At 42.2% G+C, this 25,702-nt stretch overlaps 1 protein-coding gene across 5 annotated transcripts; it reads right to left on the bottom strand.

Moving 5' to 3' along the window:
- Positions 1–233: 233 nt before the first annotated feature.
- On the bottom strand, positions 234–25,563 carry Upf3a (UPF3A regulator of nonsense mediated mRNA decay). 5 transcript variants are annotated; one of them, XR_006636245.1, is made up of 9 exons: positions 25,343–25,563; positions 24,993–25,099; positions 24,034–24,140; positions 13,058–13,156; positions 12,824–12,934; positions 8,367–8,422; positions 8,121–8,276; positions 7,382–7,509; positions 697–811 (listed from the first exon to the last, which is right to left on the bottom strand). XR_006636245.1 is itself a non-coding variant. In XM_004663379.3 (8 exons), exons 1-8 carry the CDS (start codon positions 25,541–25,543, stop codon positions 656–658), a joined length of 993 nt encoding a protein of 330 aa, XP_004663436.3. In that variant the 5' UTR covers positions 25,544–25,563; the 3' UTR covers positions 234–655. The 5 variants fall into 5 exon arrangements, 2 of the variants coding, with proteins under 2 accessions (XP_004663436.3, XP_045001600.1); XM_004663379.3 differs by lacking the exon at positions 7,382–7,509 and having other exon boundaries at positions 234–811; XR_006636246.1 differs by lacking the exons at positions 7,382–7,509; positions 8,367–8,422 and having other exon boundaries at positions 8,121–8,313.
- Between the last annotated feature and the right edge of the window lie 139 nt (positions 25,564–25,702).

Here is a 25,702-nt window from a genome sequence, read left to right on the forward strand (position 1 = left end):
AGGCTGGCTGTTTGTGGCAGATGGTGGTCAGGGAGGGGGGCTATGGCTGTTCCCTTCATGAATAAACCTCTTCTATGGAGCCATGCTATGGGCAGGTAAATGCAAAGAAAGAGGCAAGATAAGGAGAAAGCAGGTCTAAAGAGAACTGAGCACTTTAGGATCTATAGCTCTACCACAATAACAAACAAAAACAAAAATAAGTGGCCAGCCCCCCGTCCAAAAAAACTCCAAAATTTGCAAGTCCATGTAATTAAATTTTAATTGTATATAAACTGCAGGAAAGCTAGAAAAACAAATGGGTAGGAAATCACAAGACAGAAGAAAACAGATGATCACTCAGGAAGAGAGTTTGAGAAGGCAGACCCTGGAGACCTAAGTGCAGGAGCCTGGGGAGGAAAACCTATGGTGGGAAAGGAAGAATACCAAGAGGCAACAAACAATTAAGGTAATAACAGAGAAAATACTGATTTGAAGACAGACCCGAGACTGCAGATTCAACATTTACTAAGATTCTGGCATTGAACAGGATATAAACACAAAGGCATGCTTGCATATCCTGACAAAATTCTTAGGTTCCAAGGATAATGTGACAGGTACACATTCCTATTCAGCCTATGAATCCATGTTGGAGGAAGTCATAGAAACAAGAGCAGGTTCACTTCTCCCCAAGTGTCTCCAGCTGGCTCTCCATACACCTGGCTTTCAGAGCTGTACAGGTTTCTTGCTTTTCATGTCCAATACCAACTTCTTCACCTTTTTCTTTTGGTTTCTCTGTGGTTGTTTCCTCTCCCTTTTCCAGTTTCTTAAGAAGCTGAAAATTGTAATGTTAATAAAATATTACTAAAGAGCATACTATAAAATTGTTAAATAATTAAAAATTTATACCAATATTGAGGCCAAATGTTTGAAGAGCAAAATTAGGTTACAGGTCCAAAAAGAAAAATCAATTTTTGGCTCCATATGTACATCAATGAAAAGAACTCTTAATATAATAATGTTCAGAGGGCTGGGAAGATGGCTAGGAGATTCTAAGTATTAGGCACAGAGATTCAGGATACATTATCTGCTCTTGCTTTCGTCTGATACTTCCTTGTTCATCTCTTGTTCTTCTCTTTGGGAATGGGCATGTTTAACCTGTAGCACTGTTACCTTCAGAGTATTAACTTGTTTTTGATTTTATAGGGATTTGCCTTCAATCTTAGAATAACTTAGAATTTGGACTTGTAAACAATGTTGAGATGTTTAAAACTTTGGAGTTTCGGGCTGGAGAGATGGCTTAGCAGTTAAGCGCTTGCCTGTGAAGTCTAAGAACCCCGGTTCAAGGCTTGATTCCCCAGGACCCATGTTAGCCAGATGCACAAGGGGGCGCACGTATCTGGAGTTTGTTTGCAGTGCCTGGAAGCCCTGGTGCGCCCATTCTCTCTATCTCCCTCTTTCTCTGTCTGTTGCTCTCAAATACATAAATAAAAATAATTTTAAAAAAAGTCTGGAGCTTCTTGGAGATAGACTAGTCTAATACATCTTACATTATGAGATGGCCTCTAGCCATTGGGGGCCAGGAGGAGGGCATTACGTTTTCTTTTATCTATTTAATATATACAGGGAGGGGGGAAGAGGAGGAGAGAGAGAATGGGTATGCCAAGAACTCTTTCAGCTATAGACAAACTCCAAACATATGTGCCACCATGTGCATCTGGCTTTATGTGGGTACTAGGGAACTGAATTTGAGCCAGCAGGCTTTGCAAGCAAGCAGCTTTAACTGCAGAGCCATCTCCCCAGCCCAAGTGTTAAAAGAGTTTCAGTATGATATATTGCCTACAGATTCATTTATTGAATGCTTGGTCCCCAGTTGGTTGGGCATTTTAAGAGGTTGTAGAAATGATAGGAGGTGGAGCCTAGCTGGAGGAAATAGAGTGTGCACTAGAAGGCTGTATCTTGCCTTTCTCCTACATCTTTTTTTTCTTTTTCTTTTTTTACTTTTTGAGGTAAGGTCTCACTCTAGCTCAGACTGACCTGGAATTCACTATGTAGTCTCAGGGTGGCCTTGAACTCACGGTGATCCTCCTCTACCTTTGTCTCCTGAGTGCTGGGGTTAAAGGCATGAGTCACCATGCCTGGCCCTTCTATATCTTTTGACTGCTTCCTATCCACCATGAAATGAATAAACATAGCCACATGCTCTCACTGCTTTACCACAGGCCCTGAATCAATGGAGCCAAAGACTCTGATGAAACTAAAATAAATCCTTTATTTCTTTGTTTTGGCTCAAGTAGTTTGGTCATAGTTATGCCAAAGTAAGCAATACAATCATCATATGACACACACTATCTAAGGACTTCCTTCAACACTGCATGGACAGGTCATCTGTCAGTGGCAGAAGACACAATTGTTTTTCAACTATGGACTCTTAGTTTTTCCAGAAAAAAAACAAGTACAATTTTTATAATTAGGGTGAAAACCCCACTTTTTTAAAAAAAAAAAAAAAACAGATGCATTATATTAATGACTTTTAGAATACAGTATTCAAAACATTTTTTCCTTTTTTTTTTTTTTTTTTTGAGGCAGGGTCTTGCTCTAGGCCAGGTTAACCTGAATTTGCTATGTAGTCTCAAGCTGGCTTCAAACCCTCCGCACTCCTCCTACCTAGGCCTCAGAGTGCTGGGATTAAAGGCATGTACCAGCATGCCCATATTTTCTCTTTTTTGAAACAATAAGTAGGCTACTTTGATGCACTGAATTTGATGTCTGCATTTGGGCTTTTTCCTTCTGTGCCATTTAGGCAACAGAAGGAGAAGGCATATTTATGAGAATTTTGTTCTAAGTAATAAAGGTGAAGCATTTTAAATTGTAGTGCAGCACAACTACACAGAGATGCAGCCAATTAAATGAATTCACTTATGATGAAAGAGACAACATATGGCAAAGGTCCAGGAGCTATTATTGAACATGTGCATTATCTCAATTGGTGTATAACTCCTACTCCCACCTGCATGGAAATATGACCTTGAATATTCCTTCCCTTTCAGATATCTGCTTTATTATAAAGGGCACAACGCAGGAATAACCAAGAGAACAGACATGCAGGATAAGCTATGTCATGTATGGCATAAGGCCCAGAATTTCTATGTCCTAACCTAACCCTACTGGTACCTCCACATGTTCCACATCCTGGAAGCATCATTTGAGGTCTTTTTCTGGAAGTTTCATCACCTTCAGGATGGACATGGACTGATTAAGTAGGACATCACCTTCTGGTGACTAACTTCAGCCCCTTGGTGAGGCAGCAGATGAGGCTTAAAATGAAATTTCTATGATATAAAAACCTTCCCTGTACCACTAGGGTTTCATTTCATTAGATTTCACCTTTGTTATAGGGAATAACAAACTGTGCTATGGAAAATGGTATTTATACATGTCACAAGCACAGGCAAACAAAGCACTGCTCTGAATGGCTTCCCAAGAAAGATCTCTACTTCTCATATTAGTTAAGACATTTGCCTGCAAAACCTAAGGACCCAGGTTCAATTCCCCAGTACCCACATAAGCCAGATGCACATGATGGCACATGCAAGTGGAGTTCGTTTGCAGTGGCTAGAGGCCCTGGCATGCCCATTATCCATCTCAAATAAATAAATATTTTTTTAAAGGAACTACTTTGGATGGCTATTTGAGGACAAATGGCTTGCATGGTGTGGTGGTTTGATTCAGGTGACCCCCATAAACAGATATATATTTGGGAATTGACAACTCTTGGAGGCAGTGTATAGTTGAAGGCAGGCTTATGGGTATTATAGCCAGTGTCCCCTTGCCAGAGTTTGGCACACTCTCCTTGTTGCTGTTGTCCAACTGATGTTGGCCAGGAGATGATGTCCACCCTCTGCTCATGCCATCATTTCCCCTGCCATCATGGAGCTTCCCCTCGAGTTTATATTTGCCATTTTTTTCTTTTTTTGTGGTTCTGGTTCTACCTGTGCTCTCTTCTGTTAACTAGTATTTGAGTATTGCTTGTTTTTTCTAGGTTCCTTATATGTGTGCTTTTCCTTTTCTTCAGCATGGAGGATTCTATCAAGTATTTTCTGTAGAGCTGGTTTTGTCTTCAAATACTCCTTTAACCTGCTTTTGTCATGGAATGTCCTTATTTCTCCGCCTATTTGAATGGATAACTTTGCAGGATAAAGTAACCTTGGTTGACAGTTGTTATCTTTCAGAACTTGGAATATATCACTCCAAGGCCTTCTGGCTTTAAAAGTTTGTGTTGAATAATCTGCTGTAATCCTGATGGGCTTACTTTTGTAGGTAACTTGATTTTTCTCTCTAACTGCTTTCAATATTTTTTCTTTGGTGTGTGTGTTTGGAAGTTTGATTATAATATGGCGAGGAGAGGTTCTTTCCAAGTTTTGTCTGGCTGGGGTTCTAAAGGCTTCCTGTATCTGTATTGGCACCTTTCCCAATTTGGGGGAAATTTTCTTCTATGATTTTGTTGAAGACACCTACTATGCCTTTGGATTGGAATTCTTCTCCTTCTACCATGCCCTGAATTCTAATATTTGATCTTTTCATAGTGTCCTGAATATCTTGAAATTCCCACTCATACTTTTCTATAAGTTTGTCTTTCTCTTTGTTGGCCTGTATTAGATCTGCCACCTGGTCTTCTAGCTTAGATATTCTATCCTCTCCTTCATCCATTCTACTGGTGAGATTTTCTACAGAGTTTTTATTTCATTAACTGTGTTCTTCATTGCTAGTAATTCTGACTGGTTTTTCTTTATTATTTCTATTTCCTTATTTATGTCTTGTATTGCCTTCTTTATTTCATGAAATTGGTGTCCTGCATCTTCTTTGATTCCTTTGATTTCCTCTTTAAGTTCCTCTTTGACTCCTTTGATTTGTTCTCTGACTTCTTTGAATATATTTACAATCATTCTTTTGAAATCTTTCTCAGGCATTTCCTCTAACTCGTTCTCACTGGAGGTCATTTCTGATGCATTAATACTTTTAGGTGGATTTATATCATCTTGCTTTTTAGTGTTTCTTGTGTTATAATGTATATATTTTTGCATCTTGGATTAAGTCAATGCTTGGATTTTCTAGCTAGCTGGGTATTCTTAGCTGTATCAATTGGTTTGACGTTATATATTTTCAGGGTAGGAGCTTGAGGTGTTAGATGTGGCACTTAAGACTCTGAGAGTATCTACAAAGGTGCTCCTAGGGGTTGAGTTTCCCTGCTATGGGGGTACTCAAGTAGGCTGAGTGGAATAAAATACAGGTAGATTCTAAAAGTTAACTAAACACTGTACCCATTCAGTCAAAAACAGCCCCAAGTATGTATGCCAGAGTAGTTATTATAACAACCAGATCCTCTATCAACATAGAGATTAAGATTTCTGGTCTTTTGAGGGATCCAAGTCAGCTTGTGACCAAGTGAGACCCTTCCCTGGTGCAAACCCAGTTACCTTGGATGAGTTTGGTCTCAGTCAAGTTGCTGCCTGGGTCGTCGGGCTGCTGTTGTGATTTCTGGAGCTGGGCACTGGCTTTTCCTGCAGGGCAAACCGAGCCTGGCAACTGTGGCCCTGCAGATCAGCTCCCCCACTGGGTCTGTCAGCAGCTGAAGCTTCTGTTGCTGGGTCTGCTGTTGTTGCCACTTCTGGGTCTGCTGCTGCTTGGGCCGCTGTTACCGGTGCCAGAGCCGCTGATGTTGCTGCCGAACTCTGCTCCTGCTTGGGTCCTGCTGTTGGCTCAGGTTGGCGTGGCCGGTTCCGGGCCGCTGCTCTGTTCGCCGGAGCTGGGCTCAGGCGGTGGGGGAGGGGAGGGAGCCGCAGCTGCTCTGGTTCTCTCGCTGCTCCATGTGTTCTTCTACCCCGAGGTCTGCTCCTCTGTTGCTCACGGCCGCTCTCCCTTCACGTGTCCTGAGTTGTGGAGAGCGCGGTGTGAGGGGAAGCTCCCGCACCTGGCTTTTCCTGCGGCTGGAGCCGAGCCTGGCGGCTTTCTGGTGCGCCGCTGCCACTGCCGCGGTTGGCCGAGCTGCCGGAGCCGCTTTTGCCGGCCTGTGTGGGCTCTGGATCTCTCCTACTTCTCCGCTGCTGCTTCAATTTCCTATACACCTCATTTTTTAGTAAAAGTGTGTATTTTGCTGAGTTTTTTGGTCCCCCCCCCCCCCCCCCCCCCCCCGGCTGCTTTGGCGTGGTACCTATGCCGCCATCTTAACCGGAAGTCCTTCCCCCTCGAGTTTATAAACAAAAATAACCCTTTTCCCCACAAGCTGCTCTTGGTTGGGTGATTTTTGCCAGCAATGTGAACCTGACTGCAACACATGGTGATCTTAGAAACCCACTTTTATTGGGCTGAAGAAATGGCTCAGCAGTTAAGACTGGGGTCTGATTCCCCAGTACCCATGTAAAGCCAGATGCAAAATGTGGTACATGCATCTAGAGTTCATTTGTAATGGCTAGAGGCCCTGGTACACCCATTCTCTCTGTCTTCAAATAAATAAATGAATAAAATCCACTTTTATCCTTGAGGCTGGTAGACTTGAACAAATTGTGGAGGTGTGGTCTACAACCTCCCTGAACTTAATTTTGCCCAAATGTCATAGCAATGAAATATTTCAAAAAAAAAAAAAAAGTCTTTAGGAGCTGTAAGTCACTGGTGCAATTCATCAGTTTTGGGTTGTCTTCTGAAATGAAGGGGCCACAGGACTTGTTCTAGCCATTAGTAACATGTACTACCTGTGTATGAAAACTTTAAGGACTCATTTGTAATTTGCCATGTTACATGTTCCCTTTCCATCCTAAAGACAGTGAAGACAAAAGCCAAGATGGAACTTCCATCAGCTTGGATCATACAGAGCATACCATAAACAATACACAATCCAACAATGGGCACAGATGGGTCAGGTTGAGCCAATGAGGTTTGGTGACTAGTTCTTACTGTAGCGTAAGTTGCCAATCCTGGTTGACAGATTCCTATGTGTTCCTATGGGATACTGTGAAAGAAAAATTATCACTAGTAATGCCTATTAGAGAGATGATTTCAGGACAAAGTTCCAGAGGAATTGCTACCTCTCATAGAAACAGAGAAGCATGTTTCTGATCAACTCTCCTTTTTCTGACTGTTGTGAATACTATTTGTGGTACATCATCTCTTTCCTAAAGTCCTGATACTTTATTTTATTTAGTTTTACTGAACCCCCCAAAAGCACCTTACTGGGCTAAAATTTTGATTAAATAAGGTCATAAGAAGGATTGAGTCCAATTCTGACAACTATTTAAAAGAAAAAACTCAACTCATATGAATGAATATATAAAGGGAGAAATTGAACATGAGAAAGCAAAATCTGAGGTTACTGTCATAAGAGGATTCTGAACCCAAGTTCTGACCGTACACAGAGAAGCTGAGCAAGGTGGATCTCAGATGTGTAGCTTTCTGTCAGGAAAATTCAAGGTGCTATGCCTGTTTCAAATCAGGAGGTCAGAAGCAATCTCTGGAACCCAGGGGAACACAGTCTGAAAGCTGTTGTTGTAAAAGGGTAAAAGGAACTATGATAAAGGATTAGATTAACTGAAAATGTTTTTAAAATTCTAAAGAACTAAGATATAAAAGGCTGAATTAGCACAACTATTTTTTTGGAAAAAACAAACAAAAAAACCCATGTTTGGTGCTAGAAGATGACTCAGTGGTTAAAGGTCCTTGCTTGCAAAGCCTCATGGCCAAGGTTTGATTTCCCCTGTCCACATAAACCTAGATGCACAAAGTGGCAGATGCTTCTGGAGTTTGTTTGCAATGGCAAGAATACTTGGTATGACCATTCTCTCTTTCTTCACAATAAATAAAAATGTTTTAAAAAAGAACAAAATGGGCTGGAGAGATGGCTTAGCGGTTAAGTGCTTGCCTGTGAAGCCCAAGGACCCTGGTTCGAGGCTCAACTCCCCAGGACCCACGTTAGCCAGGTGCACAAGGGGGCGCACATGTCTGGAGTTCGTTTGCAGTGGCTGGAGACCCTGGCACACCCGTTCTCTCTCTCTATCTGTCTGCCTCTTTCTCTCTCTCTCTGTTGCTCTCAAATAAATAAACAAACAAAAAAAATCTTAAAAAAAAAAAGAACAAAATGTTTTCTTAGTTACCTTAATCCTTACTTCTTTCTCAGTTTTCTTTTGTTTCTCTGCCTCTTTCCTTTTACATATTTCTTCTTCTCTTCTCTTTCTTTTTTCTTCTTCCCGCAACCGCTTCTTTTCTAACTCCCTCCTCCTCCGTTCTTCTCGCCTTTCTTCTCGAATTCTCTAAAGGTACGACCAAGCTCATGTATAAATTTTGTGTCTGGAAGTAGCAGGTACAGGAAAGGTATTCATCAGGGAATATGCCAGACCTACCTGCTTTTCTAATTTCCTATTTTTAATATATTCCAAGAGAGGTGTGGTTCTTTTAGCTGAAAAACAAATATTACATTGTATTATGTGTAACTTCTAAACTGAGAAGTAAAATTAGTGTGATGTGCTAAGCTTCCCAAATATTTTATCTTCAAATTTCCACATAAATCATTAAACATTCATATTCAGTTTCATTGCATGGATATTCCGGGAATTGTTTCCTTCAGCACTTTCTAGATACTGGTTTGAAGCAATGTGCAATGCTATAATTTCTTTGTATTTTTAATCTTTTAACATTTTCATTTCATTTTATTTGATAGAGAGATAGAAAGAGGCACAAAGAGAGAGTGGGGAGGGGGAATATGGGTGAACTAGGGCCTTCAGCAACTGTAAGCAAACTCCAGATATATGTACCATCTTGTGCCTCTTGCTTACATGGGTCATGGGGAATTAAACCTGGGTCCTTTGGCTTCACAGGCAAACACCTTAACTGCTGGCCACCTCTCCAGCCCTGTTATAATTTCTTATAATATAAACCAACCTAATCTCCAAAATTGATAATCTGAAATTCAAAATACAAAGGTTTTGAGCACTGACATGATGCTCTAAGTAGAAAATTCCACATGTAGGGCTGGAGAGATGGCTCAGTGGGTAAGGTGTTTGCCTATAAAGCCTAATGACCTGAGTTTGATTTCTCAGTGGCCATGTAAAGCCATATGCACAGTAGTGCATGCATCTGGAGTTCCTTGCAGTGGCTGGAGGACTTGGAACACCCATCCTCTTCATCTCTCTGCTTTCAAATAAACAATTTTTTTAAAAGTTGCACGTGTGATTTCATGCAACAGGTCAGTTGAACTGTGTTCAGACTATATGTTTAATGTACATATGAAACACAAATTTTATGTTTAGATGTGGGTTCCATTCCTAAAATATATAAATATATATATTCCAAAGTATAAGAAAATCATAAATTCAGAATGTATCTGGTTCTAAGCATCCTGTGTAAAAGATATTCAATTGGTAGACACTTCATAAAATCACAATGATGGGAAAGAAACTCCCAATATTGCAGTTTAGATTCCACACAGTACCAGTGGACAAAAAGATAACCATTCTACTTGTCTAAAGAGTATTTCCACAAGCCACTTTCAACCTCACCTTTCCACCCTTCATAGCTGATCTGGATGTCAGTTTCCTGAGCACAGCCCCCAAATGTGTGGGAAGGCAGTAACTGGTCTGAGTCTACTCTGCAGGTCTTTTAGGATTGTCAGGTTGAATAGGGCTGGGAAGAATCCCTGAATATACCTGAACAGTGACATGACATTTCTGCAATTGTGAGGTTCAGGAACTAGTCAAGAGTTTTGAGAAAGGCTCTGGTTGAAGGTCCTTAAACTGGAATTAATGATTCATGACATTGTGATATGACAAATCAAATAACACCCAGCTATACAGTAAGTCAGATTACCCAAGTTTTGTGGTAGATGCCATGACTATGAAGAATTACTCCCCCAAATGTTGGCCTATGTTGACCATGAATTCTGGTTTAGGGTATTCCTTTTGAAATGGACAAATGATCTTAGATCAGCTAGTATTATGCTCTAATCTGTAATTGTTCTGGACTTGCTGGCCATGAGCAGAGAGTAAGACCACCTTAGTATGATGCCTTCCTATTTCTTGTTTGTATTTTATTTCTTTGAGAGAGGAGGCGGGAGAGAATGGCACACCAGGGCCTCTAGCCACTGCAAACGAACTCCAGATGCATGCACCACCATGTACATCTAGCTTACGTGGGTGATGAGGAATCAAACCTGGATCCTTAGGCTTTACAGGCTGCCTTAACTGCTAAGCCATCTCTTCAGCCCATGCCTTCTTTTTTCTACAAGGCACCTGGCTACCTACCCCAAGAGTCCTCTGAAAGGTAAATGAGACCTTGTATGGTTTTGTTTATTAGATGGAATATGTACAACTATGCAATATAATAGTAATTCAAAAAGACAAATGAATGTTCCCATCTAGACTGTGTGACTGCCCACGGGCACTGTGCTGTATGCTTCATACTTAATTGCAGCACAAAATTCTATAAGGTATGCTATGGATGCCAAGTCTCAGAGCTGAACCCAGTCCATCTGCTCCAAAGGACTGCTTAACCCGCAAAAAAAAAAAAAAAAAAAAAAAAAAAAAAACAACTCAGAACTGCGGACAATAAGAGTTTGAGATTCTATTCAACCCTCACTTCATAACAGTCCACTGAAGAACAAAAGCTAAGAAAAAATGGGAACTGCCATGAATTGTGTGGTGAAGATTCAAACTTAAGGAGCAGAAGCAGAAACCACAGAAGCAGGCTTCACAGTCTGGGCCTGGAATGAACAAACTGCTCATATTAGGGCTATTGGAGCCTAAGTAGTTGGAACTCTTGTGATTCACATTTAAGTCCTACTGACTGTATAGCAGGTACTAAGCAAGGTGTTGCAAGCTGAGATGATGGGGACAAAAGCCAGGCCCTCTTCAGGAATGTAGCTGGAGACTGACCCACAAAAGGACTACCTTAAATGGTCCTGTAGTGACAGACCTTGTACAAGGAGTTAAAACAATAGAGATGAGAGCAGGAAAGTGAGGTCTAGACCATTGTCTAATATGCTTTCTCCAGCTATTCATAAATTTAACATACTCTAAAATGAAATCTTGATTTTTTTCCCCCTCTTATCTTTTCTTTCTCCCCATCTTTCCCATGTCAGTATGAGCACAATCAACTAATCTGTCCATCTTACTCTGGTCTTTCTGTCTTTCTCTTAGCTCTTTCTGTCCCTTACTTACCAAACCAATTTATCCATTCTCCCAGACATTTGAATTCTAAAGCATGCTCAGCCTAATATAAGCAGCCTGAGCCTCCAGCCAGTGCAGTGCTATGCTTCTACTGCCATTCACCATCCACTGTGAATGGAACCATGATGGGAACAAATCAATCAGCCCATGTCACTCCTTGGAAGGAATCCAATCCCCTTACTTAAGTCATCGAGCTGATATCTCTCCAGTCACATATGCTTACATTCTGCTTTCACAAAGCTCCAGCACCTGGCCTGTTTATTCACTACATATTTAATTCCCAAGACTCTCTGTCCTGAAACTGCAGAGTTGAAAATATAGTTTCACTGGGGCAGTAGGAGAAGAATTAAACATGGAATGTATGTGGAGATCAACAGATCAATCAGTAAGTCTTGACAGGTGAAGCAGGGCACAGTTTCAAGAAGGGGGTACCAGGCCTTGAGGAGAGAGGCTGGTATTAAGTGAGACCAGTAGAGGAGAGGACATTACCAGGTATATATGAGACTAAATTAAGTGTACTTGGTGATAAATGTGTTTCAAGTCTATATGAGAGTATTCTTCATTGTGCTGCTGGAGATAAAATGTTTCTAAAATATACCATTTTTGGAAGAAGACCAAAAGGGCTTCAGGCCAGCTTCTGTGTTCTGGCTGGTTTACATGATGATTAGCTTCCTCAGGAAACATTCTATTCTGAACAGCAGCAAGGTGAGTTCATACATGAACAAATATTTGACCTTTGGGGGCTGCTAGGACTCACTCATCATTGCTATTTGCAAAGAGCTTTGATTTGGCTCTATGACAAAAGCTTCTGCCAGACACAGCCAAGCAGAAACTGTGTCTTTGGAAGTACTATCATTTTAAACAAAGTGACCCCTAAAAATATGCTGTTTATCAACAAAGGCTCAGAAATATTTCCCTATTTTGCCACCATTTTGTCTAGAAAATGTGTTTCTGTCAATCCTGTAACAAAATAAAAACTTAACCTAGTAATGAAACATATTTAAAGTAACAAGTGATTAGAAAACTAAAATAGGGCTGGTGAGATAATTTAGCAGTTAAGGCATTTTCCTGAGAAGCCATGTTCAACTCTCCAGATCCCACGTAAGCCAAAAGGTGAGGCAAGTGCAAGGTTGCACATGCTCACTAGGTGGCACAAGCATCTGGAGTTTGATTGCATTGGCTGAGGCCCTGGTGTGCCCATTCTAAAGTAATAAAATAAAATAAAAATAAATAACATAGAATAGGGTCTGGGGAGATGACTCAGCTGTTAAAGGCACTTGTTTGCAAAACCTACAGACCCAGGTTCAATTCTCTTATTAAGTTTTAATTTACTTATTTGCAGGGGGGGGGGGAGGGAGAGAATGGGCATGCCAGGGCCTAGAGCTGTTGCAAATAAACTCCAGATGCATGTGCCATTTTGTGCATTTGGCTTTACAGGGTACTAGGAACTGAACCAGGGTCATTCGGCTTTACAGGCAAGCATCCTAACCAGTGAGCAATCTCTCCATCCCCAGGTTCAATTTTTTAGTCATTCACATAAAGCCAGACACTCATTTGCAGTAATGAGACCCTGACATGCTCATAAACACACACACACACACGCACACAAATAAATAAAATTTAAAAACAAAACAGACCAAGGAGTTCTCTTGTCTTTGTCTCTATCTCTCCTAGAAGTGTCTCAAGACTGGCACTGGTTTTCTCTTCTTCCACACTGTAAGTTTCTAGAAACTGCTTATATTCTGGATCTATAAGTTTAAAAAGAGAAATGAATTTTTTTATGTATATGTCTCCAGCTATCGGAGAGGAATATTATTTGATTAGTGTATTTAATCCAGCAGTTTCTAATTTAGTTTTTAAAAAGAACTCACCATCTTCGATGCTCCCAGTCTTGGCATCTTTTTTTTTTAGCTTCTTTTTGGCTATCTTCTGGAATGGAGCAAACTCCACTACTGCAGGGTACTCTAGGCCTTTAACAGAGACATGTTCTAAACATCATTCTGAAATACTACTAAATTCATTTAGGAAACAATGGCCTAGCTTACTTGGGATAAAGCATGACGAAGACACAGGACAACTCCAGTCCTAACTATGTTTCAGAAGAGCAGGTGGCAAGAAAGTGACATTCATTGTACAAAATGGTCCATCGTGATGGGTATATTCAAGACATCAAAGTGCCCACTTGAAAAAGGCAATTTTATAGGTCATTAAATTTAACCTCTCCATGCCCCTTCCAAATAATTTATAAATGTATTATCTCAAGTCAGTATTTTTACTTATAATTATTTTTATAAGATACTAATTTAATTGTTGATCTGTTTTATAAGGTCAAGGAAAAGTACTGTGCTTACAAAAGATATAGTGCTAAGCAGGGAACTTTAAGGACATATGTTATGTTTTGTATAAAGTTTGTTTCAAATAAAAAGATCATAGAAGTTATAGAAACTGAGTTTGCTATTGTGTAGCAGGGAAGGTGAACATAACATAAAAATGTTCACTCAGAGAATCTGTTCTATGCTTAAGGAACACATGGAACACTTTTACCTTAGTAGTACATCTATTGAGCAATAATAATTTTTAATCTTGTTAACTGTGGTTACACGACTGTGATGTTCTAAGTCAAACTTACCTAGAATAAATTTTGTTTTAACCTCAACTATGCAGAATAAAGTCCAAAATGAGAATGGAAACACTACTGGCAGGAATGATGCTGAGTTCTTGATATACCCACAATACCCAGTACACGGTAAATGCCTATTAAATGGCTAACATATTTCTGATTCCAAAAGTTACTACAAAGGTACAATAATGAAGCAGCATAGTACTGACATAAGAAGACATACACACCTATGGAATACAATAGAGGCCCTCTCCAAAAAACCCTGAATATACAAATGACTTTATTTGCAGGGGGGCAGGGGAAGAGAGAAAGAAGGAGGGAGAATAAGGGCATACTTAGGGCCTAATGCCACTGTAAATGTACTCCAGATGCATGTGCTGGTTTGTGCATCTGGCTTTACGTGGGTACTGGGGAATCTAACCTAGACAGGCTTTGCAAACAAGCATCTTTAACCATTGAGCAATCTCTCCAGCCCCTCAAATCATTTTTTGACAAGGATACATGACCATTCAATAGGAAAATACAGGTACTTCAAAAAATGACTTTGGGAAAACTAAGACATACACAAGCAAAAGAATGAAGTTGGAATCTTACCCAACATTATATACAAAAACCAACTCAAAACTAAGACTTAAAAAACTCAAAAAAGAACAGGGGGAAAGCTCTGTAACTTCAGGTTTGACAATGGGTTCTTGGATATGACAACACATCCATAGGCAACTACAGTGTGTGTGTGTATATATATATGTATGTATGTATGTATACAGTACACACACACACACACTGGACTATATCAAAATAAAAACATTCCAAGCATCAAAAGACACAATCAAGAGCCAGGCATGGTGGTGTGGACCTTAATCCTAGCACCTGGGAGGTAGAGGTAGGAGGACTGCTGTGAGTTTGAGGCCACCCTTATAAAACATAGTGAATTCAAGGTCAGTCTGGGCTAGAGTGAGACTATGCCTCAAAAAAAAAAAAAAAAAAAAAAAAGGACACAATCAATATGGTGAAAGGGTAAGAACAGAGAAAATATCTGCAAATTATATATCTGCTAAGAAATTTATTTCCAGAATCTATGGAGAACTCCTATAACTCAACAAGAAAAAGGAAAAATAAAAAAGAAAAAAGGAAACCTGGAATGGCAGTGTGCCTCTGTAATCCCAGTACTTGGGAGGCTAAAACAAGGAGGGTTACTGACTTTGGGGCCAGCCTAGGCTACATGGCAAGATCCTGCCAAAGCCACAAACATGATTAACAAATGAGAGGCTAGGGAGATGACTCAGTGGTTAAAGGCATTTGCTTACAAAGCCAGCCCACCTGGGTACAATTCACCAATACTTATGTAAAGCCACTCATTTATAGTAGCAAGAGGTCCTGGTATGCCATTCTCTCTCTCTCTCTATCCTTTATCTCAACTAAATAATTTTTTTTTTTTGTTTTTTTGAGGTAGGGTCTCACTCTAGCTCAGGCTGACCTTGAATTCACTCTGTAATCTCAGGGTGGCCTCGAACTCCTGGAGATCCTCCTACCCCTGTTTCCCGAGTGCTGGGATTAAAGGCGTGCACCACCATGCCCGGGTTAAATAAGTTTTTAATAAAAGAAATAATAAGCCGGCATGGTGGTGCACGCCTTTAATCCCAGCACTCGGGAGACAGGGGTAGGAGGATCGGCAAGGCCACCCTGTGACTACAGAGTGAATTCCAGGTCAGCCTGTGCTAGGGTGAAACCCTACCTCAGAAAAAATAAAAATAAATAAATAAATTACAAGGGATGTGAGTGAACATTTCTCCACAGATGCTCTATAGATGGCCAACAAGTATATAACATGCTTAATAGCAAAAACATTAGAGAAATGCAAATCTAAACTGCAATGAAGCTGGGTATGGTAGTTCACATTTATAATCCCAGTGCTTGGGAGGTTAAGGTAGTATGAGCTCAAATTCAAGGCCAGCCTGGGATAAATGAGTCCTTATCTCAAAAAAACAAGCCAAGCTGGGTGTGGTGGCGCACGCCTTTAATCCCAGCACTCGGGAGGCAGAGGTAGAAGGATTGCCATGAGTTCGAGGCCACCCTGAGACTCCATAGTGAATTCCAGGTCAGCTTGGGCTGGAGTAAGACCCTACCTTGAAAAACCAAAAAAAACCAAAAAAAAAAAAAAAAAACCCAAAAAACAAGCCAATAGCAGTTAAGGTGCTTGCCCGCAAAGCCAATGGACCCAGGTTCAATTCCCCAGGACCCACTTAAGCCAGATGCACAAGGTGGAGCATGCATATGGAGTTCCTTTGCAGTGGCCTGAGGACCTGGTACACCCATTTTCTCTCCCGCTCTATCTGCCTTTCTCTTTCTCTCAAATGAATAAATAAATATTTTAAAAAAACCAAGCCAAACAATAAAAACTGAGATAAAACAAAACTATCTCAAACACACAAAACCAGCTACTGTAGAACTAAAAAAAAAACCCCAAACCAAAAGAAAAAAAACCATGAAATAAAGAACATTGATGAGGAGCTGGAACAGTTGTAGCTTTGTGTGTTTACTGTTGGTAGTAATGTAACATGATGCAGCTGCTATAGAAATCAGTAGGGGGATTTCTTAAAAATAGAATTATTAGCCAGGCATGGTGGAGCACACCTGTGGAGAGCCCCTCGGGCCAAGCCCTAAAGATGGTGCCTAACGGAAGTTCTATGCTTGGGACAAACAAGCCCATATTTGGAGGAGCTCGCCCTCACCGCTGCTCATTGGCTTCTGATGCTTGCCTGGAGAGGTTATGTAGCCTGGGGTGATTGGGCGGAGAGAGTGCGCTTATAAGGGAGCTCCACCCGAGGCTCGGGAGAGATGAAGCCTGAAGTTGCCTGAATAAACTGCTGTAAGAAGAACTGGTGGTTGTGTCTTCCTTGCTGGTCGAGGCGGACACGACAAGTGGTGGCCCATATGGGGAACCCGACTCCCCCACAGAAGAGTTCAGAACTTACAACAGTCAGGGGTGCACGCAGGGTAAGTCCCCAGTAAGTTGGGCTTACAACCCCAGGGTTTGGGGAAGGTCCTCAGGAAAATTAGAGGCTATTTAGGATGCCAGGAAGCAGGCGCTAGAAAGGTAAAATTGAAAATTAGAGGCTATTTAGGACGCCAGGAAGTAGGCGCTAGAAAGGTAAAATTAAAACTATGGGTGCGTCATCATCGCATCCGATCTATTCAGCGTTGCAGGAACTGCTCAAATTAGAGGGGTTGGAATTGAGTAGAGCCACCCTACAACGTTTCTTGAAGGAATGTGATACAGCAGCCCCCTGGTTTGCCATGTCGGGAAACTTGACAGTGACCAGTTGGGAAAAACTAGGAAGAAATTTAGATTTTGCTAGAGAACATGGAACATTAAAACCAGGAGTAAGAGCAGTCTGGAAAATGGTTAGGAGCTATCTTGAGGATGATAGGTGCTATGGCACTTTAGGGGCAGGAAGACAAGCCTTAGATCAGTTAAAAGAGGAAAGATCTTTACAGTCCGAGAGAAATGTCTCTTCCTCTGGTAGTTCCAGTGAAGATTCAGAAGAGGAAGCAGAGGGACTCGTGCAACAGCTCGAAAGGACTAGCCTTTACCCCTCCTTGGCTCCATTCCAAGAAAATTGGAAGCCTAATAAAGAGGAAGTAAAACCCCGGAAACTCCCACCAAATACTAAGTTAGGGTATAACAGCAATAGAAAGGGACAAGACATTCAAAGTATGTCTGCGGCACCCCCTGCTTATGGGGTGGAGCGTTCGAGCTCTTTCACTCAGCAAATTTCATTTTGCCCAGACGTTTGGCGCGAAGTTAGGTCTTCACAATTTGGGTTCCCAGTGTTCCAAGACCAGGCAGGTAACAGATTCCATGAGCCGCTGGATTTTAAAGTCATTAAGTCTTTGGCAAAATCAGTGAAAACATATGACATAACAGCTGCCTTTACTGTGGCTCAGGTTGAAGCTTTGCAGAGACATTACATGACGCCTGATGACTGGTCTAGGCTGGCCAAAGCTTGTCTTTCTCCCGGACAATATCTAGACTGGAGAGCATTCATGTTTGAGTTTGCAAATGCACAAGCAGCCGCCAGTCAGGCTGCAGGGCACGCCCCTTGGGACAGGGATATATTAATGAGGCAAGGCAGATTCGCCAATGCACAAACAGAATATCCTGAGGAGGTTTATGGACAGATAAATGGCATGGCTATTAAGGTATGGAAGGCTTTACTCAACAGGGGAGAAGTATTGGGTAATCTTACCAAGATTATGCAAGGATCAACTGAACCTTTCTCAGACTTTGTCGTGAGGATGATTGAAGCTGCAGGGAGGATCTTTGGTGACCCTGATAGTGCAATGCCTCTTATCCAGCAATTAGTTTTTGAACAGTGCATCAAGGAATGTATTATTTAAAAGAAGCCTATAGTAATCTAATAAATAAAAGGTTGGGGTCTTTAGCCCCCGAAAAGGTACAACATGAATCAATCGTTTTTTACTTAGGGGCAAAGGTTTCACCTAACATGGTTTGGCCACAGAAAGTTAGTTTACGGTTAGATAATTTACATACCCTCAATGATTTTCAGAAACTGTTGGGAGATATAAATTGGATTCGTCCATATTTAAAAATCCCTAATTATGTCTTAAAGTCACTATTCAAAATATTAGAGGGAGACACAGCTTTAAATTCACCTAGAATCCTGACAGAAGATGCCCGAAAAGCTATTAATGTTGTTAATGAAGAGATTTCTACTGCCCAATTACATAGAGTAATAGAAGGAACACCTGTAGATCTTTGCATCTTGCAAACAATAGAACAGCCCACAGGTGTATTATGGCAGCAAGGTCCTCTGTTGTGGATACATCCTAAAAGCTCTCCTGGAAAAACAGTGGAGCATATCCCCACGGCTGTGGCTGTTCTTGCTATTGAAGGACTCCACCAGTGTCTATAACATTTTGGGTTCATGCCACAGACTCTTATTGTGCCTTATGACAGTTATCAAGTCAGAGTCTTAACTACAACTATAGATGCTTGGGCCATTTTAAGTTGTTGCTTTGATGGAAAAATAGATAATCATTATCCTAAATATCCTCTTATGACCTTTTTAAAATTGCATCCGGTTGTGTTCTATAAAGTGACAAAAACCCAGCCTATAGTTGGGGCCAAAAATATTTTTACAGATGGATCTAAAACAGGCTGTGGTGCTTATATGGTTGATTCTCAAGACCCTGTTATCAGGCAGTTTCTCCCTAACACTCCACAATTAGTGGAGCTTCAGATAATGCTAGAAGTCTTTAAGGATTGCCCCTTTCCCTTTAACTTAATCTCTGACTCTAATTATGTAGTCAATTTGGTTAAAGATTTAGAAATAGCTAGAAAGATTAAACCCTCCACTGTTATATTTAAATATATTAGTAAATTACAACTTTTAATCTGGAATAGAAAAAATCCCTTTTTTATACATCACATCCAAACACATAGCAGCCTGCCTGGACCTCTGTGTGAAGGAAATGACGTGGTTGATAAATGTTCTAGAATGCAGTTTATATTTTTGGCCTCACCTTTAGAACTAGCCAGAGAATTCCATTCTCAGTTCCATGTAAATGCCCGAATGTTACAATTAAAATTTAATACAACACATACAAAAGCCAGAAAAATTGTCTTAGCATGCCCACAATGTATAGTTTATCAAAATCTCCCCTCATTTGGTATCAATCCCAGAGGGTTACTTCCATTACAATTATGGCAGATGGATGTTACACATATTCCTGAATTTGGGACATTAAAATATGTTCATGTATCTGTGGACACATGCTCAGACATTGTCTTTGCTTCTCCACTCAGTGGGGAAAAGACATCACACGTAATACAGCACTGTTTAGAAGCCTGGGCTGCATGGGGAAAGCCCAAACAATTGAAAACAGATAATGGTCCAGCATATACCGCACATTCCTTTAATACTTTCTGCCAACACATGGCGGTACAGATTAAACATAGACTTCCCTATAATCCACAGTCAAGGTATCATTGAAAGAACTAATAGGACTTTAAAAGAATGTTTGCAAAAACAAAAAGGGGGAATTGGCCACGGCCAGTCTCCAAAGGTTAGGGTTTCCTTAGCACTATATACTTTAAATTTTTTAAATTTGGATAAGGAGGGTCGGATAGCAGCTAATGGACATGCTCATCATGTCCCAGTAAATCAGGGAATGGCAAAATGGAAAGATGTTCTCTCAGGACAATGGAAAGGACCAAATCCTGTATTGGCGTGGGTGAAGGGATCTGTTTGCATATTTCCACAGGATCAAACTGACCCAATTTGGGTGCCTGAGCGCTTGGTTCGGCGTTGTCAACATGAAGTCCAAGATCCTGTTAGTCCTATGGATGATGATGATAGCCCCGACAACACAACAGGAAGAGCGATGGGGGATCTTGTTGGTGTTCGCGAAACCGATGCCCGTCCGTCATGATGCGCAAGTGTTCCCCCGTTTTTTCTCTACTAATAAAACTTTAGGACTGCCTTTTATACCAGATGATAAAAGTATATCACCTGTGGGGGAAAGCATTGCATTCAAGCTAGAAGGGAATTTGTGCTTTCATATTATTAGTAATATTAGTGAGAGTAGCCAATGTGTCATGCTTTATAACCAGACCACAGCTTTGTTTGATAAAATAGGTAATCAAAATCACAATATTCCTACAAATCGAACTAATGCTACTATTTTTAATGATACTTATTTAGACTGTAAGAATGATACCTGCTTTTATACTTTATGCTAGAATGGGACTGCATTTCCCTTAGCTGAAGTGACTCGCATGCCCAGATTTGTCCCTGTGCCTGTCCTGGCCCCTAACTCCATGACCCTCTTTAGGAATAAGAGAGACTTTGGTATTACAGCAGCTGCGGTGGCAGCTATCACAGTGGCGGCAGTGGGGACTACTACGGCTGCCATTGCTATGACGCTTAATAACCTATCGGCAACTGTAGCCTCTGCCCTTGACAAACAGGCAAGCCTTAATTCGTATCTAAAAGGTGGCATTATGATTTTGAATCAAAGAGTGGACCTGGTTCAGGAACAAGTTGATGCTTTATGGCAACTTGCTCAACTTGGTTGTGAATGGAAGCTACCCGGACTGCGTATTACCTCTGCTCAGTACCAAAATTATACGAGAGCAACTAATCTGTACAGGCTCTTATCCTCCCAATTACAGGGAAGCTGGTCTCAAGGTTTTTAACAGTTGTTACAGGATCTATGGCTTAAAATAGTGACGGTGAATTCTACTCGAGGGGATCTTTCTCTGGCAACTGGGCTGACGACATGGATCTCCGCTGCAGTGAATCATCTAAAGGAGTGGGCAGACATAGGAGCCCTGGGGGGAATGCTGATATTAGCTTGCGTGGTGTGCATGTGGTGTATTTGTCGCCTCAAAAGGGCACAGGCCTGCACCGCTGCCATAATAGCTCAGGCCTTTGCTGCGATAGAAGGAGGACAATCTCCCCAGATTTGGCTTGCTGCCCTTAAATAGTGGCTTCCTAAGTATTCATCACACTCGGGGTACAAGGCAAAACACTACACAGGGGGTTGCCTACGAGCAGTTGGGCAACTCTTTGGGAGGCACGTTTGACTGCATGAAGGTTGTACTCATATTCCTTCCCCTGGGAAAAGGGTACTTACACACCAGGGATCACCCACCCATTGTGTCCTGCTGTTGCGCCTTTTAAAATAATAAATAAGGGGGAACTGTGGAGAGCCCCTCAGGCCAAGCCCTAAAGATGGCACCTAACAGAAGTTCTATGCTTGGGACAAACAAGTCCATATTTGGAGGAGCTCACCCTCACCGCTGCTCACTGGCTTCTGATGCTTGCCTGGAGAGGTTGCGTAGCCTGGGGTGATTGGGCGGAGTGAGTGCGCTTATAAGAAAGCCCCGCCCGAGGCTGGGAGGGGGGGAGGGAAGAAGCTTGATGTTGCCTGAATAAACTGCTGTAAGAAGAACTGGTGGTTGTGTCTTCCTTGCTGGTTGAGGCGGACGCAACACACACCTTTAATCCCAGCACTTGGGAGGCAGAGGTAGGAGTACTGACATGAGTTCAGGGCCACCCTGAGAATACAAAGTGAATTCCAGGTCAGCCTGGGCTAGAGTGAGACTACCTCAAAAAAACAAAATAGAATTATATGATCCATGAATTTCACTTCCAGGTATACAAAAGGTAAACTGACAATAGTCTTTGAGACATTTCTGTACATCCATGTTCACCACAGCTAAAATGTGCCAAGTGTCCATGGACAAAGGAACAGATAAGCGAAATGTAGTACGTGCATACAACAATGTGCTTCAATTTTAAAACAGAGGCAATTCTGCAATATTCTACAAGGATGGACTGAAGAACATTATGCTATAAATGAAATAAGTCAATCACAAAGCATACTGTGTGATTCCACTAATATAGGGTAGGCAGAATACTCAAAATCACATTGTAGAAACAAAGTAGAATTGGGGTTGCCAGAAAGGAAGTTAGTGGTTAATCCGTAAAGTTTGGCAAGATACAGGGAGCCCAGGCAATTAGTTGTACAAGGTGAATGAATCCTAACATTACTAAGTTACTATACACTTGGGGGGGGGGGGGCTTAGAGAGATTGCTTAGTGGTTAAGACACTTGCCTATGAAGCCTGAGGACCCCAGGTTTGATTCTCCAGTACCCATGTTAAGCCAGATGCAAAAGATAGCATATGAGTCTGGAGTTTGTCTGCAGTCACTGGAGGCTCTGGTGTGCCGCCCATTCTCTCTTTCTCTATTTGCCTCTTTCCCTCTCTCAGATTAAAAAAAAAAATTAATTAATTAAAAAAATAAAGATGAGCCACTTGTGAGGCTGAAGCAGGAGGATCACCGAGGGCTTGAGGCCAGCCTGATCTAAGAGAGTTCCTATCTCAAAAACAGTAACAGGAAAAGAAAATACATGTGTACATTTTACCAGTATTTTCATTTATTTATTTAATTATTGAGAGAGAGATAGAGAGAGAGAGAACAGGTGAGCCAGGGTTTCTAGATACTGCAAATGAACTCCAGATGAATTTGTCCCCTTGTGCATCTGGCTTACATGGGTACTGGGGAATCAAACCTGGGTCCTTAGGCTTTGCAGGCATGCACCTTAACCACTAAACCATCTCTCCAGCCCTCAGTATTTTTCAAAACTATTTCTTCTTTTAGTATTTATTTATTTACAGAGAGAATGGGCATCTGCGTTACATGGGTTCTGGGCAATCTAACTGGGGTCCTTAAGTTTTGCAGGCAAATACCTTAACTGCTAGGCCACCTCTCCAGTCCCTTACCAATATTTTTTTTTTTTTTTTTTGAGGTGGGTGTCACTCTAGCTCAGGGTGACCTGGAATTCACTATGTAGTCTAAGGATGCCTCGAACTCAGTAATCCTACCTCTGCCTTCCATGTGCTGGGATTAAAGGCATGTGCCACCACATCTGGCTCTTTACCAGAAAATTTAGAAGTACAAAAAAGGACAGATGAATAAAGTAGGAAGCAACTATCAAGTTGGAGCTGGGGGCATGGTGGCACAGACCTTTCATCCCTGCACTGGGGGGCGGGAGGGGTAGCAGGATTGCTCTGAGTTCAAGGCCACTCTGAGACTCCATAGTGAATTCCGGGTCAGCCTGGGCTAGAGTGACACCCTCACTTGAAAAAACAAACAAACCAAAAAAGTCAAGTGGTTTTGGGCACTGAAATCAGTTTGGTCACTAACAATCTTTTCTAGCTTGTTACCCACCTCAGTGGAAGAGTGAGAGAAACTAGTCAGTAAGGGGGGTGGGAATGGGAAGAAGTGCTGGAGGGCAGAACAAATAACACAGGACAATGTGTGACAGGATAAGGAAAGAAAACTCCCAAAAGCAGATACAGAAAGGAGAGAGGAGGTCCTGTAGGTGATATATTGCTCATTGCTCTCATGACTGGTATTTGTTACTGTCACTCCTCACTTACATGACATCAAGACATGTATAACCATGAAGAATACTCGGTTGGTTTGAGAAAGTATGAATGCAAATGTAAAATGTAAAATTAGTTGATCAATCATACTAAAATAATTTACTTTTGGAACACAAAGGTAAAGTTCACTTATCCAGAAAATTCACTCATCAAGCACTTCCCAATTAAAACATTTGTATCAATGCATGAGACACTGTGTTAGTCTTACTTTAAATAGGTCTGAGAATGTAATTAAAACTCACTAACCTTTATTACCAATGAAGATATATCCATCAAAACGATCTCTGAACAGAAGGATGTCATCAGGGTTCCTAAAATTAATGTATGCTCTTGAGTAGAGATGCGGATAGAGACTGAAATGTAAGATAACAGTAAAAACAGTTAATAAGACCCCTTTAATCTTACCTTATTTTTATTTTCTGGATACATTAAGCCACTTCTTTATGCCAAAGGGCCACTTTTCAATTAACTATAACAACTTAGATATTCCTTAGAAAAATAAAATTGAGAAAGAACCAATCACTAACTTAAGTCTTTTTACTTACTTAGGTACTACTCTACTGTACAGAGCCAAAGTTAAAATACTGGACCTCAGAGGTTGAAAATCAAAGGTAAAGTTATTCATTAGTAATTCCTAATGCATACACACAAGAACAAAGCTAGTCTTGACTCACTTATAGATGAGAATGTCACACTGTTCTTTTCTATGTACAGACCAGTTTCAGATACTGTAGAACTGCAGCACTTGGGGTTTACAGAAAAAAGTTAAGTTGTCCTTTCCCACCTCAGTCACCAATTCCCTTCAGAGGCAGGAACTCTCAATCCCATTTCACACCGAAGCCCAGAGAAGTTGGGTAATGTGGACAGTGTGCAGTTTCTCACAAGGTCGGACTGGGATTCTACCGGAAGTCACTCCTCCTCCAATGTCTGTTCTCTTTTAACCTAGTTATTCTAAACTTTAGTCCTCTGAAAGCCATCTGTATTTTTACAACTATATTTATGCTTAACGACCAAGTGTACTGAAGGGGGGCGGCCTGTCAGCCTTTCGACCCATTACCCCGGCTTAGATTAGTGTCATCTCTCCCACCCACCACTTCTGGGTCCCACTCGGAACGCAGGTGTGCACCATGGGACTCGAGGGCAGTGTGGGGACGAGGTGCATGTTTCCATCCATCTATCGTCTCAGTCACGCGCAAAGCCCTCACCTGAGGTCGGCAGCGACCACCTCAAAGTAATCGTGCGCCGGCAGCGGGCAAAGCTGCTCTTCCAGCTGCTCCTTGGTGAGGCCCGGGGGCAGTCGCCGAAGAACCACCTGGAGAAAGCGGAATCTGTTACCCGAGCGCCGCCGCCGCCGCCCGCCAAGCCCACACGGGGTGCTCAGCCTCCGCACCGAACCCTGGGAGCAAAGAGCCGCTGCGACCGCGGTCCCCATGCAGGTTCCGCCGGTCCCTCGGCGCGACGCAGCCCCACTGCGACAACGCCCTCGCAGGGCTCCGGGCCGCCCACCCCAGGCGCGGCGCCAGCCTCGCCTCGCGAAAGGGCAGCCCCGCCCTGCCTTGCTCAGCGCCGTCCTCTTCTCCTCCCGAGACTGGCCGGCGCCGGCCCCGCTGGAGGACGAGGCTGGGAGCCGCGCAGGCTCTCTCCGCGGAGACTCTCGGCGGGCCTGGACCTCCGCGGCCGACAGACTCTCCCTCCGGCTTGAAGCCCGCTCCGAAACGGCCGCGCTCGGGCCTCTCGCCCCCTCCTCCGAGCGCATCTCGCACCCACCACCAGTCACCACCCGCGAGAACGAAGCCTCGCGCGACGCGGTGGCCCCTCCCAGGGCGCTCGGGGCCCGGCGTCCCCGCCCTCGGGCGGGCCCCAGGCAGCGAGACGGCCCACTGCTGACCACGCCCACGTGGGCTCGGACGCTAGA

Source organism: Jaculus jaculus, chromosome 3 (assembly GCF_020740685.1).
Source record: "Jaculus jaculus isolate mJacJac1 chromosome 3, mJacJac1.mat.Y.cur, whole genome shotgun sequence".
Taxonomy (NCBI): domain Eukaryota; kingdom Metazoa; phylum Chordata; class Mammalia; order Rodentia; family Dipodidae; genus Jaculus; species Jaculus jaculus.

What these genes read in the sequence shown, in the direction of transcription:
- Upf3a (XM_004663379.3), bottom strand. Translation starts at nt 25,543, where the DNA reads ATGCGCTCGGAGGAGGGGGCGAGAGGCCCGAGCGCGGCCGTTTCGGAG. An exon ending in GTGGTCGCTGCCGACCTCAG is followed by an intron (nt 24,141 to 24,992) that starts GTGAGGGCTTTG and finishes CTTACATTTCAG; the next exon opens with TCTCTATCCGCATCTCTACT. An exon ending in AAAGACAAGAGAACTCCTTG is followed by an intron (nt 8,423 to 12,823) that starts GTCTGTTTTGTT and finishes TTTGTTTTTCAG; the next exon opens with CTAAAAGAACCACACCTCTC.